The following is a 17,876-nucleotide window of genomic DNA, read 5'->3' as shown; positions in this document are numbered from 1 at the left end:
CAAGGTGGTGTTTTGTCACCTTTATTATGGTCCCTGGTTATTGACGACCTCCTAGTCAAACTAAGTGAGTTAGGCTTGGAGGTAATTGGCTATGCTGACGATATTGCAGTGATTATTCCTGGCAAATTCGACAGAACAATATCCAGCATTATGAATCAAACATTAAATTTCATTCTAAACTGGTGTCGTGCAGAAGGACTTTCTATAAATCCCAGCAAGACTATTATTGTACCTTTCACAAACAGATATAAGTTGGACCTTGGTTCAATTACTGTCAAAGGAACAAATATAAACTATTCCAATGAGGTCAAATATTTAGGAGTTGTTCTGGATAAAAGATTAAATTGGAACTCTCACCTTAAATCGGTGATAGATAAAGCCACCAGAGCCATGTGGGCATGTCGCAGTCTCCTGGGGAGAACATGGGGTATTGACTCCAAAATGATTCATTGGATGTATACAATGATGATTCGACCAATCATTACCTATGCGTCCCTTGTTTGGTGGCCCAAAACCACACAAGAAACAGCCAAGAAATTACTGGCAAGTCTTCAAAGGCAGGCCTGTCTGTCTATAACAGGTGCCATGCGAAGTTGTCCTACAACTGCAATTGAAGCGTTAGTAGGATTATCCCCACTGCATATATTCATATGGAAATGTGCAGCTAGAAATGCACTAAAAATGCAAATCTTGTCAAATAAGGAATACAGTGACTTTGGTCATATGAGTATTCTAAGAAAAATACCGGATAGGGATATTAGCTGTTCAGTAACAGACTACATGATTCCGAAACGGGTCTTCAATAGAAATTATGAGATAATTATCTCAGACCGTGATGAATGGGAAATTGGAGGACCTTGGGTTAACCCAAAAAGTCTAATATGGTTCACTGATGGTTCAAAAACAAATACTGGAGTTGGTGCCGGGATCTTTGGACCCAACACAAAAATTTCAGAACCCATGGGCAAATGGCCCAGTGTCTTCCAGGCCGAAATCCAAGCGATTTTGATCTGTGCACTGACAAATCAAAAAATGGGTATCAAAGGGGCCCACATAACTATATATTCGGACAGCCAAGCGGCACTGAAAGCACTAATGTCTCATTCTTTGGAGTCGAGACTAGTGGAAGAATGTGTAAACAATCTTCAAAAATTAAGTACAAAAAATACGGTTGTACTTTGCTGGGTTCCAGGTCACTCTGGAATCGAGGGTAACGAAATTGCTGATGAACTGGCAAGGGCTGGATCGACATCAGACCTTATAGGACCAGAACCATATTGTGGTATCAACTGGGCGGAAGCTAAATCCAGGGTAGACCAGTGGGAACATACTCTCAGAATAGCTTACTGGGAAGATAATCTGAAACTTCGTCAAGCCAAGAGGTTGGTTAGACCTTTTACCTACAAAAAGGAACTGATTAACTTACGGAAAGTAGATATCAGGAAAATAGTAGGCTTTCTTACGGGCTACTACTATCTAAACTATCATCTTAACAGAATTCAACTTCTCAGGGACACTGAGTGTAGACTCTGTTTTGAGGATGATGAAACAACGGAGCACTTATTGTGCGAGTGCGCTGCACTGGCTAGAACCAGAATGCAAATTTTCCACCGTGATCAACTGGATCCGGAAGAAATAAAGAAAGCTCCTATTACAGATATACTAAGGTTTATACGTATAGCAGAAAAATTGTTGGAAGAACATGGCTTTCAACCAACTCCTTTCCAAAGGCAGAGAACAACTAGGCAAACTAGAACCTGATGTAGTGGTCGGGTAACTTTCGCGGATGATCAGAAGGATCATCCATATTAAATTAGGTAGCTTGACACAAAAGATCTTTTAGGTCGCAGTGTCGGTCATTGGACCACCTACTAGGATAAATTATTATTATTATAAATTATTATATAGCCCTTAATCTGAATTTATTGCCTTGCTCCGAACAAACAAGAACGACCAAAATTTGTTCTGAATTGGAAGATTAATCCAGCCTAAGAAAATTATATGCTAATGTGTCACTTATGTATTTATCTAATTCCCTTTTTAATTTTCTTTCAGGAGTAAATATGTCTTTAAAAATTCATTTTCCGCACTCCCATTTAAATTTTTTCACGCAAAATCTTGGCGACGAAAGTGACGAGCATGGCGAAAGGTTTCGCCAGCAAATGAAAATGATTGAAAGTCGGTATCAAGGATTCTGGGATGTCGCTATGAAGGGTGACTACTGTTGGTTTCGCATAAGAGAAACCGATCCTTATATAAATATGCGTCAAAACAAGACACATAACTTTTTCAATTATAAAATAAGATCATAGAGCTAAGACAGAATCATATGTACATATGCTATTATTTGTAGGGTACTTAAGTTTTACTATATGGATATATTTACTAGAATGCTTGTAACTTCTGTATTAGTTCATCGATTTTGTTTGATCAAAGTTTATTTTTTTTGTAATAAGACAGAGCTTAGAGTGAAAACAAAAAATATACGAAAAAATAAAAAGTTTTCGAGATCCTTTCTCTCAAAGTACACATTTTTTTATATTTCTACAAAAAAATTTAAAAAATCCGTTATGATAGTTCGTTATCTTTGAATCTGCAGGGCCTAGCAAAAAGTGTTTTACACACAGTTTATAGCAAATTTTATTACCTTTTAAAAGCTTTAAAGGGCTTTGGAATCGCTCAATTCGTTTTCGAGATATATATGATTAAGTGGGCCCAATTTTCTTTTTTTGTTTTTGAAATAACGGAAATCGTAGATATCTCAAAAACGTTACCATAGAATAAAAAATAACCTTGATTTTCGGAATCAGATCATGATTTTACATAGGAATTTCATAACGGCGTCTCTGGTGCATTTTGGCTGTAAACCAGTGTTATTATACATATATGTATAATAACTCTCATTGTCTACGAGTTTGTTTGACTCCAGAAATTAACATTATTTAATTATTAGATTACTTAATTAAAATATGCGGAGGTATATAAAGTTCAGTCCGGACCGAATTTAGCTTCCTTCTTTCGAGTGAATCGATGAGAAACATTTAGACGATATGAGAAGCTTTTTTCTAATAGCGGTCGCCCCTCGACAGGCAATGGCGAACCCCCAAGTGTATTTCTGCCATGCAATTTATTTTCTCATATCTTTTTTTAATATGTCGTCACCCAATATCCATTACTTTAAATTAAGAGTACCAAATCAACATATTAATTTTAGTTTTATGCACCTTTTTAGTCTGGAATTCAGAATAAAAAAGTAAATAAACGAATTACAGTTAAACACAATTTCCATCAAACAGGCAGTAGAATAGTTGGCAATTCTCTCTAATCCAAAACCTTTGTCTTTGGCGGAAACGTATTATTATGCAACTCTATTCTCCACTGAATTTGGGCGCATTGTTGAATAATTTCGACGATTCAATTCAACTCAATTTATTGATGCAATTTATAAACATAAATTTAATTTATAAACAGAATTAACTTTCCGAAAATTTGTGTCTTTCGTCTCCATACTCAAAAGAAGATCGCTTAAATCTCTAAACTTACTACGCATCACCAGAAATTGCTTGTGAAGAACTTTACATTTCAATTGCAATCCATCTTCCAGATTATAAACTAAGGCTTTGCAATTTCCAATTCATTTCAGAGTTGAAATTGATTCGAAAATAATTACTGAATCATCGATAAGGATGTCATCTCCCTCATCATTAACACGATATGCTGATCATCCTACATCCTATTGGAAAGCACAAACCTTTAGATAATGTGAACAGCCACATCATGGATATAAAAATTAAAAATGAAATCAAATTCAGTTATATTTCAGAGAGTTCTATCTGGCTAGTTTTTCTCAATGGTCATTTATTTACTACTAGTTTTAACCCGCGGCCCCGCTCGCGTAGGAGTAGTTTTGAGGGATTTAGGATATGTATATAAAAGAATTACAAAGAATAGCTTCATAGAAAATAATTTTTTATTAATAACCATAATATTACAATACCCGGCTTCCGTTGATATGCCTCGTTGAATAAAATCAAAACAACCAATCAGAAAAATATTAAGCAAAATTATTTTTATTAATTTTCTATCTCAAACCGTTTTTGAACTTTGCATTTGGTCATAGTTGAACAGCTTATGCGGATTATGAAGTCTAGAGTGTGCTATAAATAGTGGGAAATAGGAAAAACTAAGATTTTTTAGATTAAATTTAAGCAAATATTCGATTATTAGTGACGAATGAGAGTGGTGGCGCGGCCTGGGGGTTGTGGGAAGGGAGTTCCACCATAGAAACATGCCTATAACCTTCATTGGGTGAAAATATGAATGTCTAAAAATTTTTACGTTGTTGTTGTTTTTGTAGCAGCATAAACATTCCCCATACTTACATACGGTGAATGCTGCTGGAGTGACAGTCCTTGGCCGGATATAAATCCGGGTCGTTTCGGTAACGTAGAACCGACTGTCGTGGAAACGAAAAATAATATAATATTATAAAAATGTTTACGTCATTTGGTGTTGTCGTTTTGCAGTGATGCGCGGACAACGTACAGACATTCACCTTTATAGTATAGATGTTTCATACAGCATCTTATTAAATACATACATACATATATATTCATATGTATGTCTATATCAATCTCGATTATTTATGCTCTTTTAATCAACTGTTATTTGAGAGGGGAGGGGACTTATGACAGGGACCACTTATTTGTCATTTGGAGGAGTCGAGCTTTGGTAGTTTTGTTAACAAATTAGTACTTGAAAATTAAAAAACTACAGATTTTTAAATATTTACTACTTTGCAACAAAAAAATCGATTCAATGACAACAACTCGGATTTTCCTTCTCCAATAAATTTATTAGTTCGAATCGGAACCCTTTCTTTGCATTAATATTTTATCGAATCAGGTGTTAAACCATTGTTTAGTCCAGACTGATCAAATGTTACTTATCATTGATCTGATAAGTGAAACTATTTTTAGTATCGAAATTATAATAAATTCTGATAATCTGCATAACTTATCGCTTATGCGCTAAGATCACTTTCGCTTATAATTTCAAATTTTTGTGCAACTGTTGTAGATGAATTTGAGTAATATTTTACTCTTATTTTACTTATAATGTTATGTTAATGTTCTGTACAATAAATTAAATGATTTATCCTTTACAATTATTTCAACAGTTTACAACCTCTTTATTATTCATTTTAGGTATTCAGGGGTGGGAAAATGTTGATGTATAAAATATAAAACTCCCCCTAAGCACTATGAAAGATATGAAAAATATCCAAACATTAACTTGAATTATTCTTTAACTATTAACAAAACTTAATTATTATTTTAACTAGTAAGCGTTTATCATTTTCCGTGATCCCCACAAAATTGTCTGCATAAAATTTGCGTGGAACATTTTAACCTACTGATTGCCTAATTGAGGTTCTATGTTCCATATAGGAATTAAATGGATCAAGTATAAGTGCGTTTTTTAACGACCTTTCATTATAGGCGTTTTGAGAACGGATGAAAAATGCCCGTTTAAGTGGGAGTTAGAGGGCTGAAATCTACTACAAGAAAATGTCTCGTTAAATTCGACTGTGGGTGTCTGAGGATAGAAATTTTATTTGAGGCTGGAAACAATTTACTCATATACGAGTACTTGTACATACATATGTACACTATACCATCTGCGTACATTATACTGATATTTATTTACTGAAATATTCAATATCATTGATGACTACCTTCCAGCGTGTATTTGTACAGCACCGATAAACCACATAAAACCACATTATCAAATGTTAGCTCACCAAATCACGGTCGCTTATAAAACTGATCTTACGTACGTATGTATGTATGTTTATACATACATACATGCATAAGTATATAACAGTTTTGTGACTTCCCTTGTATGTACCCTGCAGGTAGAACCTGAACTGGCTACCAAAAAATTAGACATTAAAAACGTATGCTTTTCAAATTAAAAAAAAATACAATAATAATTCATACTATGTATGTATGTAAATAAAGAAGTAGTTCAAGATGGAGGCTAAAGCTGTATATTCAATAATTGATAGTCGCATTCTCAGGATCATCAGTGACAACGATTTTGCTGTACAATAAAGAGCTACACTTGGGGATAGTTATGTACATGTACATACATATGTATTTGCTGAATTCAGCACCGGCCCGGAACAGTCCAGAAGGAGCTGCGACAGGAGTTGATTCCAGCTTTGTTAATTTAGCAGTACTGGCTATTTAATGTAACTCAGTTATGTTAATCTGGCGTTAGCTATGAATTTTTAGAAATTGACTATAGTCCAGATTTCCCCTACAGGGTATGTTTTTACATATGTACATATATGCATGCATACATACACGCATATATGTAACAGCATATTTGTATATTTTTGACGCAGACTGGTGCCACTGGTACAATCTGCGACAAGTCAGTGCAGTGATTCCACACGATCGCACAGCCACTGGATGTTTTGGAATTAATATAGCAAGCAAACAGCAACGTGTTGCCAGTGCTAACCAGACTTTGATCGTGTTACGTGAAATCGTGGTTTATAGTAATGCAAATTAGCGCCGAAAATTAAAACATAAGCCTTACTTGGTGCCCAGTGGTCGGAGTTTTCTCTAAAAAGATTTTTTGAAAACTTTATATATATCTATTTTGTGTTGTGGTTTAAGATAAGTTTTTAAATATGCTTTCATTATGGTTGGGATTTTTTAGATCAGCAGTTAAAATATTTTTATTGCATTCTATTATATTTGTATAAAATTCTACTGGCCTACTAAGTCCCAACATAATTAATGCAATTGCCACAAAATACAAATTTTATGATTAGAGGCTCTTTGGTGGACAAGTTTTTACGCTGACTTGGAATTTTCTTGCGGCATCAGCGTTACAGCTTAGTCCTAATGCCCTTGGAAATTTCAAATAATGGCACAACGAGAGGCAAAACATGCATAATTCAACACTTGCACAATAAAAAGTTTACCTTGATGACCTCATTTTGCCATTGGCTACCACGCTTTTTTATAGAAGAGTTCTTCTTCTGTGCTTTTGGATTATCAATCATCTCAGATTTAAAGTAATTACAAGTAGTATACACATTCATACCCGCCAAATGAGCACTAACTTCACGCGGAAAATATACTTCATGGAAAATATACAATACAAATGAAGTAACTAGTAAATGTTCCAAATTCCACAATCCGTTAACTGAAATCCAGTGTTCCCTAATATTTATATATACGAAAAATAAAATGAAATAATATAGAATTTGTTATTAGATGAAGTAAACATTTTTCAACGTTTCTCCGATTTATTTCGACTATTTCACCAAACACAAAATTGTCGAGAAAGTTTTTTTTTATGAAGTGGAATTGGGAAAAAATGTGGTAGATTCAAGTAAAATGTGGTAGTTTTCGTTTATTCAACAAAACAGTAAACATACATTAACAATAGGAATTCAGTTTTTGTGCCATATGTTTTATTAAAAAGGTGTTTATTTGACTAGAAAGCGTTTGAAATGTATTTGGTGCAACGTATTTCCACCCACAAACTTATACTTATGTGTAAAAATAATTAAGCCGTTGGGGAGTACATAGGAATCTTCCCCAATAAACTATTATTCAGCAGATATGAGGTAGCCTACAAATTCAGTATCAGTGTGGATAACAGAAAGGAGCCGCTTTGCCAGACAAAAACAAATTGTGCGTCCTAAAATGCGGTAGTTCGTCGAGTTAAAAAAAAAATGCGCTACAAGTGTGCACACTGAATTGTACCTTTAAATTGTCGTACTTTTTAATCTGGCCCAATGTATACATAATATAATATCTGTGTACTTTAGATAAAAAACCTTAATTCGACTTAACTTTTTTTTGTCAGGCACTGAATTGGCTGCTTTTCTCGAAATATTTTACCAATTATGCATTTATAGCCGTAGCTTAAGTAACCATCTTCGTAATAATTCAATAAAATACTAAATTTACCTATGATAAATCAGAATTTATTGACATCAAAGCAAATGTCTTAAAGTCACAAAAGTTTTGTCAAAAGTCCACAGAAATATCTATATTACTTATAATTGGATAATTATCTACCTCATAGTGGATTGGCCCCAGTATTAATAATCCGAAGCGGAGGCGTGATTTTTCTAACCGTTAACAAAATACCTTCACAATTTTGCTCTTTTCTATCATCAGCTAGGAATAACACGGAAGTTAATGCACCTAGGTCCAATTTCAGATTCAAAAGTTAGGTGGTAATTACATTGATTATGAATTGTTATTTAAATGCCAATTAATTTGTGACGGCTTTCAGATCGCCTCTACTTTAATATGAGAAACAAGTGGCACCACTGAGGTTCTTTCTGGAAGTTGGTTTCTTTGAACATAAATGGAAACAATATATACATATGTAAATATATATGTATATATATTATTATTTATTGTGCCACGAACAAAAAATTCACTTCCACCACTTTAATCCATTTTAAAAATGAATATTAATGTAATTAATTTTGTTTCCGTGTTTATATGTACAGGGTGGCTGATGAATTTTGCTACATTAAGAAACTCAAATAACTATTTTTTTAGTGTATGGAATTCATTTATTTTTTTTTCAAGTTGAAGGTCATTAAATTTTATTAAATGTAGCTTAACTATATTAGTTTTAAAAATAATTGAATTTAAATGCCCCCCATGCTCGTTGACACAAGTGCGGCATCTTAGTAAAAAGTTGTTCATTGCTGCTTTGAGAGTTGCGACAGGAATAGCCGCAATTGTTGCCCGAATGGATTGTTTTAGTTCATCCAAATTTGTTGGCTTTGTTTTATAAACTTCTTGTTTACATAAACCCCACAAGAAAAAGTCAGGTGCAGTAAGGTCAGGCGACCTGGGGGGCCAACGAAATTCGGAGTTTCTTGAAATCAGTTTATTGGGAAATTTTCGTCGCAACTCTGTCATAACAGTCTGGGCTATGTGAGACGTTGCCCCATCTTGTTGAAACCACACAGAGTTGAAAGGAATTCTCTTTCGGCGTAGTTCTGTATAGATAGTAGTTCTGTATAGATATATAACGGTCTTCAGTAACCGTAACGGTGTGACCATTTTCTTCAAAAAAATAAGGCCCGACAATACAGCGTGAAGAAACCGCACACCACACTGTCACGCGAAGAGGATGCAATTCCGTCTCGTGGAGTATCTGTGGGTTAGAAGTACTCCATATTCGACAATTTTGTTTGTTCACATTGCCGTTTAAATCGAAAAACGCCTCATCAGACATGAAAAGGCAGTTTAACATGTTTTGGTCTTCTTCCACCATTTGCAGGATCTTCTGGCAAAATTCCAAGCGAATCGGCAACTCTGCTGCATTCAGTTTGTTAACCATTTGAATTTTGTAGGGAAATAAGTCTAAATCTTTGTGCATTATTGTTTGGAAAGACTGTCGGCTGGCACCAAGTTGAGCAGATAAGCTTCTTGTTGAAACCCTTGGATTGCTTTGTATAGCTGCAGCTACAGCAGCGATCGTTTCCTCCGTCCGAACTGGTGGGTTTCGATGATAAGGCCTTCTTGCGACTGTTCCTTGCTCAGCAAAATTATTCACCAGTCTCATTATGGTCCATCTGCTCGGGGGATCGCCGCCAAACATCCACCTGTACTCTCTCTGTACCAAAACTACGGACTGCAGTGCGTGATAGCGGCGGACTATCCAAATTCTTGTTGCGTGTCCCAGTTATCCATTTTAATAAATTTTAAAGATCAATCTGCAAACTAAACAAAAATGGAACAGATAACTTAAAAAGAAAAAAAGTTATTCAATTTTTTTTTTTGGTAGCGGCTTTCATCAGCCACCCTGTATTTATATTTTGTTCTGAGTAATCTTGGAAGTGAGCAAGGTTGCATTTTTTATATTTAAGTATAGGAACTGAAAATGAATCTGTACCTAAATATCTAGCTCATCTGAAGAACGCCCTCAGGAGCCAAACAGCACTTTCAACAGTTTCTCGTGGTAAAATATTTAAACCGTATTTACCACAAAAGCTTTGAAAATATTGGCAATAATATTTAAGTTATTGTTAATAAAAATGTATGCAAACTTAGAAAGCACAGCGAAAAATTAACGAATGATGCTTAGTATTGCCACTCTGTACTTCTCTCTCTCTATTGTACTATGCTTTAGATTAAACATTTGTTTTGACTTTCGATAATTTTTACTGACATCATTGGATGCATAAGTTTAAACGCCTTTTTCTCCGATCTCGTTTACTCTTGCCCCATGGATCAGACCGTGGTAAAGGTAAAACGGTATTTTATATTTTAAGATCGCGCTGGGTACGACAATTTTTACTGATTGCTGAAAAGCCTGCGACCCTTGGAAAATCATGGCATCATTCATAAAATGCTGAACCAAACCGAAAACTTTGCATACTCATCACAGTACAAAATATTGAGAGAAGTTAGCGCGAGCTTCGATCCAAAATAGCAATTAGTTTAGCAAATAGTTTAAGCCATTTGGAGTATTTATTTTTGGTTTTCTGTAAATTTCTTAGAGTTGAAACATTTTCTCGGGAACAGCAAAAATATAATTGGTTAAGCAGACAGAGCGAGCACGAGAATTACCATAGCTACTTGTGTTGTGAATTAACACGCTCATTCACAAATTTACGTACTCAAGTTAATTATCTCAGTCGAGGTTTGTCTTAATTCTCTATGCTTAAACGTTAAGTGATCCATTTCTGGGAGGAGAGATATGGCACTTAAAAAGAAACCAACCAACGGTCCAGCACTTTTCAATTTTTTGCGATGGTTCTTTCGATCAGAGTGGTGAAAATCTTACGACTGCGACTTATATAATATTTTGTTGCGTTGTTCAAAGCAATCAGAATAAAAAGTTTTGATTAATTGTTGGCAGATGTGCCCCCAATTAAAAAATAACAATTTTTTGGTATGCCTAGACTCCATTAAGATACTTAATGGCGCATAATTATAGTGGCATAATTATTATGGCTCAACATCAATTTATTTTTATTTTAATTCAATCGAAAAATTTGATAGCGAATACATTTAAAAATTAGAAGATAGTAAAATATTTAATAGTTACTGTATTGTCGGTGTTCTGTTGTTGTAGCAGCATAAACATTTCCCATACTTACATAAGGGGAATGTTGCTGGAGTGACAGCCCTTGGCCGGTTATAAATCAGGGTCGTTTCGATAACGTAGAACCGACTATCGTGAAAACGTAGGTGTTTTAAAATACTTTACTAGAGAATATTTTAAAGCTAAATATTAATAAATGCCCGAAATTTCCTTGCGTGCGTGAAATTTCCATTTTTCTGGTTTTAATGTACAGACATTTATTTGCCTGCACCTCAGTAATTAATTCGTCGGGGTATATCTACATATGTATTAACAAAAACGATGTGTTTGGAATGGAAATTGCAATTTTATTTTGAAATAAACTTTTATCTCCATCCTAAACTGTGCCGAAAATTCCCCTGAAATGATATGTCAATTGTATGTAAATGTCACGCATAACAAATATTTGAAATTTAGTTACCTTTTGTCACACGGCATACAATTTCAGTTAGTCACATTTAGTCATTTTAACATATATATCCCATGTTATGGAGCTTAACTTACCACGAACTAAGAGGGCAACTCCATATAGGAATTAGGTATCCACTAGGGGTGGGATTATTTTCGAATAATATTCGAATAAACATTATTCGAATAAAACGAATAATACTATTCGTTTCAAATAATTCGAATAGTTCATTATTCGAATACCTTACTATTCGAATACCTCACTATTCGAATAGTTTACTATTCGAATACCTCACTATTCGAATATTTTACTATTCGAATACCTCACTATTCGAATACCTCACTATATATTCATTTACATCAGGGAGAAAATGCTTTTAAAAATATAAAAATTACATTGGCCCTTCTCATGGTGCATGCATAAACCGATTAGTAGTCCGCTAATCTAAATAAATATTTACCAAAAATATTCGAATAGTGAAGTATTCGAATAGTGATGTATTCGAATAGTAAGGTATTCGAATAGTAAGGTATTCGAATAGTAAGGTATTCGAATAGTAAGGTATTCGAATAGTGAGGTATTCGAATAGCATTATTCGAATAAACGAATAAAAAATTCGAATAAATATTATTCGAATTACGAATACCTCTCGAATAAAAGATTTTATTATTCGAATAATTTTTATTCGAATAGTCCCACCCCTAGTATCCACCCATCTGGGCAACGGCGGAATTGGTGGCCACCCAAGTACTATGTGGAGAGTACCGTACCGACAACCTGACAGGAGATTTAAAATGCATTTTCTACAATGTGGAGGTTAACCATGGGTCTCTCTGCACGAGGTAACCCACTCTCGGGAAATCCTCCCGTCGAGCAATCGACGGCTCGGGCATCGGATGTGCAGGCCCGAACCCCACACCCCCTTATGACCGGACCTGACACCAAGGGTTGCGGGCCGAGTGAGTGTGAGCGATACACCGTCGTCGAAATGATCCGAAGCAACTGAACAAGTTGTAAAGGATGTGGAGATGGCGGACAATCTCTCAGTAAACTCAGATGGACCTCTGGTACCGAGTAAGCCTTTGACAACGGTCAAACCTGGTGCGAATCAGGTAAGTGCCGGAAAAAAGACTGAAGTTATTGGAGATTCAAATGCAGGTGCTGGTCTATCCGCCAGGCAGATCAAACGAAGAAGACAGAAGGCGAAGAAAGCCGAAGCATTAGCTAAGGTAAGTACTCAAGCTCCGTCAACTTCGACACCTGTAATGGAAACGGGAAAGCGTGGCAGAACAGTGGTTACCCCTGTAACGTTGAACTCTTCCGGAAACGAAACGTTGTCTGTGCCAACGACCGGGAAGAGGAGAAAGGCAAAGAAGAGGAAAGTCGAGAGACGGGTATCTATGAGTAATCTTGGATAAGAAGCTGACTTGGGAGACTCACATTTCACTGAAGGTGAATCGCGCATTGAGGATTTTTCAGCAATGCCGTAGAGCCTTTGGTAAAACCTGGGGTCTGAAACCTGCTGTGGTCGTATGGATATACACAGTACTTATCAGACCAATCATCATTTACGCCTCAGTGGTATGGTGGCGACGGCGCATGGTTAAGTCCGCAATCCGGGAACTATACAGGCTGCAAAGAAGTGTATGTTTCTGCATCAATGCAGCAATGTGTAGACTCCATAAATATGCTTTCTGGCACGAAGACGGAACTTTGGGACACAGAGAAATCTTTAAGAAGCTGTCTGAGCAGTATCCACTGTTTTTGGCACCTAAAGACGACCTGATACCCACAGTTTCGTTTGGAAGGAAATTTGATGTCACATATCCATTGCGTGAGCAATGGAGCAATCCAGACTGCATGCATGGAGGTTTGACGGATATTTTCTTCACCGATGGGTCCAAGAATGAAATAGGGTCTGGAGCCGGATGGTATGATACTTAAACGATAGTAATAAGTATCACTATGCTATGGGGGAAATGGCAACTGTCTTCCAAACGGAAGTTTTTGCCATCCTGAAAGTAGCCGAATGGATAATCGAGAGGAGATGGATCGCGAAACAGATTGGAGTTTTCAGTGACAGTTAGGCTGCACTGAAGGCCTGGAGAACGCGAAGCAAACCTCAAAGATTGTTCAAGAATGTAAGAAGAAGCCTAATTCTGTCGCGAAACGAAACAGGCTTGTACTTATTTGGGTTCCAGAACACTCCGGTGTTCAAGGAAACAAAATTGCCGATAAATTGGCCAACCGTGGATCAGCGGTACCCCCAGAAGGGCCAGAGCCAATAATCGGAATCAGTTCCGCAGGAATCATAAATTGGATCAGCGATTATGTAGGCAATCTATGTACATAGAGAGCGATGGTCCGGTCTAAAACGCTGCAGAACTGCAAAGTGTTTTGTGACAGGTCCGAACAGAAAACCGTCAAACTTTCTACTAAAACGGGGAAGAAAAGACGTTCGGTTGATGGTCGGTATCATTACAGGACACCACCCATGGGGTTAGCATATGACCACTAGTGGAATCATTGAGGACCCAATGTGCCTGTCGTGCTTGGAGGAGGCGGATAGCACTGAACACTTTCTCTGTGAGTGTCCTGCCTTTGCTAGAGCACGGTTACGAGTTTTGGATTCCGATGTCGTGAGAATGAGTAATATTCATTGTCTAAAACTGGAGGATATTTTCAGATTTGCCAAAGAATTTAGAAAATTCTCACAGGACTAACTATCTCTATTCCTTCCTATCTCTTTCTCCGATACCTCTCTCCTTACCTCCTTGACTATCTACCCTCTTTCCAGAGCTTTAAATACAATGGGCTTTTTAGCCTGAGTGTTTTAGGAGCCACCAAATCTCCTGGTGCTCCTTGGCTCGACCTTTTCAAATTTCATTTTTTTCAACAGTAACATTTGGCGGCCGCCGTAGCCGAATGGGTTGGTGCGTGATTACCATTCGGAATTCACAGAGAGAACGTTGGTTCGAATCTCGGTGAAACCAAAATTAATAAAAAAAAAATAAAAAGCATTTTTCTTATAGCGGTCGCCCCTCGGCAGGCAGTGGCAAACCTCCGAGTGTATTTCTGCCATGAAAAGCTCCTCATGAAAATATCTGCCGTTCGGAGTCAGCTAGAAACTGTAGGTCCCTCCATTTGTGGAGCAACATCAAGGCGCACGCCACAGATAGGAGGAGGAGCTCGGCCAAACACCCAAAAAGGGTGTACGCGCCAATTATATATATATACATATATATAACATTTGCGTATTCTCATTTTTGCCGTTTTTTTTACATAAACACATGTCAACTATGGAATCGAAGAAGAAGAAGATGTTACAAAAACCAAGAGTGATGCCACACTGTCGCTAATAGTATACATACATATGTGCATATTTTATTTGCTACCCATTTTAATAACGTTTTCATTTATTAGATCTAAAAAACACATCATTATATATTTTGTTATTCTTATATTATACGTATTTTTATGCTCATTGAACAGGGGTTAAAATAAAAAAAATATCAGAAAAATGCAGAAACACAATACAGAAGCGAAACTAAATGTAAGTGATGCGCGGGCGTCAGTATAAAAACATACCACAGTGCTGTGAGGGGTTTTGGATTAGACCAATCATTAACCGAATGCTGTCATATTATGTTCAGACCAAAGCTTAATGCGGTATTTATCGTTGTTAAATGGAGTATGTGGTAAATCCACTTGATTTATAATACGTTCACATATAAGTAGATGATCTACTTTTTCGTGCTTATCTCCCAATCCGTAATTAAAAAGAGAGATTTCCCATACAAAATTTCTCTCCCAAAATGTGAAATTATAAAATAGTCCAGATAATAACGATACTTTTTGACATACATATTTTTACGAATGTAAAGAAAACCGCCAAAGTAAAAACTAAATAAAATGGATGCCGGCAAAGAAAACAGGTTTATAGGCAAAATTTTAATGAAATGTTTGTTAAGTACAGTAGGTTCTGTTTTTATGCGGTAGATACGTTCCGCAAGAAACAGCATAAAAAAAAACAGCATAAAAAAAGCTACTAGTTCTATAGTAAAACTATAGATACGTTTCAAATGCTAAAACCGCATAAATCTGAAATAATGTAATAAAATCGCATAAAAAAGGGCACTAGTCCCATATTATAACTATAGATACGTTCCATAGACCGCATGAATCTGAAATGATTAAATAAAATCGCATAAACAAAATATTGTATTTTTGAAAATTATATCATTATTTAAGAAACGTCAGAATCGAAAAATAAATTTAAGTCAGAAATAAAATCAGCCAATACCCACATGTTGCGCGTTCGTTTAGGATTTGGCGTAAAATCACTTTCGTCACTTTAGGAAATGTACACGTCTGATCTAGATAGTTATGCAGGCTATTCCATACTTGTAGGGTTAGCATTTCTGATGTAATCTGTGATGAGTTTTTGCTTAGCTGGTGTAGAATCTTGTTTATATGTACAATTCCCGATAGGTCGACATGCATTTTGTAATTTAAAAAAAAACCGCACTATTTCAAAACCGCATAAAAAAAAGCCGCATAAAAACAGAACCTACTGTATTACTAATTATGCATTCATACAACAGAAAAAAGCGTATTTCCATAAAGGCTTTATTCACCTATTACTTATTATAAAATGTAATATCGAAATTCGCATGTGTATTGCTGCCATAATTTTTTGAAACCTCAGTAAACGTCGTTTACGGATTTCCTCCAATTGTTTATTACTAGTAGTTATTTGCGCAATTAAATAAGCTATTCCTTGTGTTGTTGTTGTTGTAGCAGCATAAACATTCCCCATACTTACATACGGTGAATGCTGCTGGAGTGACAGTCCTTGGCCGGATATAAATCCGGGTCGTTTCGGTCACGTAGAACCGACTGTCGTGGAGACGAGCTATTCCTTCTCCTTGTCGTTTCTTCATATCGTTAATAATAATTAAACAACCCAAAATATACCACAAAAGCAATTTCTATGAGGAAAACCCGTTCAAAGCAGTATTGACAGCTGATTGTCAATTTTGCAGATAATCTGCCAATTGTGTGCGGATTTATTGGTAATTAATGCATATTTGATCGTACTTTTAACAAGATTACGCCTTACCAAAATGTGACTTAATTATATCGTCTCCGAGCAGATTAAAACTCAATCCACATGAAATTCTTCTGTGCGACCTTGAATTAGCGCCCTCTGTTTGTAAAAACAACCAACACAGTTGATTCTGACAATAATCAAATGTCAAACCATTAAACCAAAACGAAACAAAGCGAAAACATTTTTTGATAGAAAAAACCTTTCATTTAATGAATAATATAAACAAGAGTTTTATGGAGCGACGCGGCAGAAATAGGACTCATGGAATTGTAGCGGCAGAGAATGCCATACTTACGTTCGGACCGAAAAAAAGGGCACGTCTATGAGGAGGTGGCCAGGGACTTGGGAAGTGTTGGGCATGTTTACAGTGGAATGGAGGTGATATTGCATGACTTCTCCCACAAATAACTAGAATAATAATATCTATATTTGTTACGTTCACATATATATTGAATATTTAGTTGTAGACAAGAACAGTCGAAAATTTGTACTTTGGGTGTATCTCCATCAAAATGCAAATACTACAGTGCAGTCAACAAAGCTCTGGACGTTCTCTCTCTGTATTGTTTTATATACAAATATTTAAATATGCATGTACTATGTATGTATGTTTCATTTTTAGTCGATCTGGACTGGACTGAAGTGTACATTGAATGTGAAACAGATGGAGAATAAGCAATAAGCGCACCACTTCCCAGGCCTGCTGCATCCAATTCATCCATCCGCATCAGTGATGGAGAATATGGGCGCAAACTTTTTGAAACAAATAATGTAAGCGAAATAAAAGAAGCTTCTGTAGAGTTCCTTCCTCGCCAATATTAATTAGCTGAGTAATAAACAGCTACAAGAACGAAAGTTTCGATATAAACTTAGTCTTAAGTATATATTGTATTATATTGCATCCTACTGAATTAATATAAAGATTAACTCAGCAAAATAAGAAAAAAAAATGGTTGTCTTATTTCCTCTGCCCTTGCGTTAAAATTTCCAAATACGTTGGGGTTGTTTTCTGGCCACTGTTGAGTTTGGCCTTCAGTTTGCTGTGCCACAATACACTTTTCATTGCTTTTGTCACTTTCCTCGTCGAGAAAGTTGTGTATTTGTCCAAGCTTTTGCCAACCCTCATAAGCCTCGATAGGGCAAAATTAATTTTTTTCTATAATAGTTTGAAGGCCGAGTCGCCTAGCAACATGACTGGAACATTGACGG

General features: G+C 36.1%; 1 protein-coding gene and 1 long non-coding RNA gene across 4 annotated transcripts in view; one reads left to right on the top strand and one right to left on the bottom strand.

Annotated features, from left to right (window-relative positions):
• The window catches only part of LOC129240147 (protein cortex), a 60,730-nt gene extending 52,410 nt beyond the window's left edge, over nucleotides 1–8,320 (bottom strand). For 2 of the 3 annotated variants that reach the window (XM_054875711.1, XM_054875710.1), the window contains exon 1: nucleotides 7,001–7,182. In XM_054875711.1, the coding sequence (XP_054731686.1) occupies nucleotides 7,001–7,120 (120 nt within the window). In that variant the 5' untranslated portion in view covers nucleotides 7,121–7,182. Of the gene's footprint in view, nucleotides 1–7,000; nucleotides 7,183–8,108 lie in introns of those variants that run through there. The other variant, XM_054875712.1, reaches the window with a different exon arrangement.
• Nucleotides 8,321–16,344: 8,024 nt separating this feature from the next.
• Nucleotides 16,345–17,614, top strand: LOC129241292 (uncharacterized). Its single transcript, XR_008582129.1, has 3 exons — nucleotides 16,345–17,045; nucleotides 17,129–17,227; nucleotides 17,290–17,614. It is a non-coding gene; the product is annotated as an uncharacterized LOC129241292 (long non-coding RNA).
• The last annotated feature ends 262 nt before the right edge of the window (nucleotides 17,615–17,876 follow it).

The sequence above is a fragment of the Anastrepha obliqua genome, chromosome 3, assembly GCF_027943255.1.
Source record: "Anastrepha obliqua isolate idAnaObli1 chromosome 3, idAnaObli1_1.0, whole genome shotgun sequence".
Classification (NCBI taxonomy): Eukaryota; Metazoa; Arthropoda; class Insecta; order Diptera; family Tephritidae; genus Anastrepha; species Anastrepha obliqua.
This window is presented reverse-complemented; position numbering and strand designations above follow the sequence as displayed.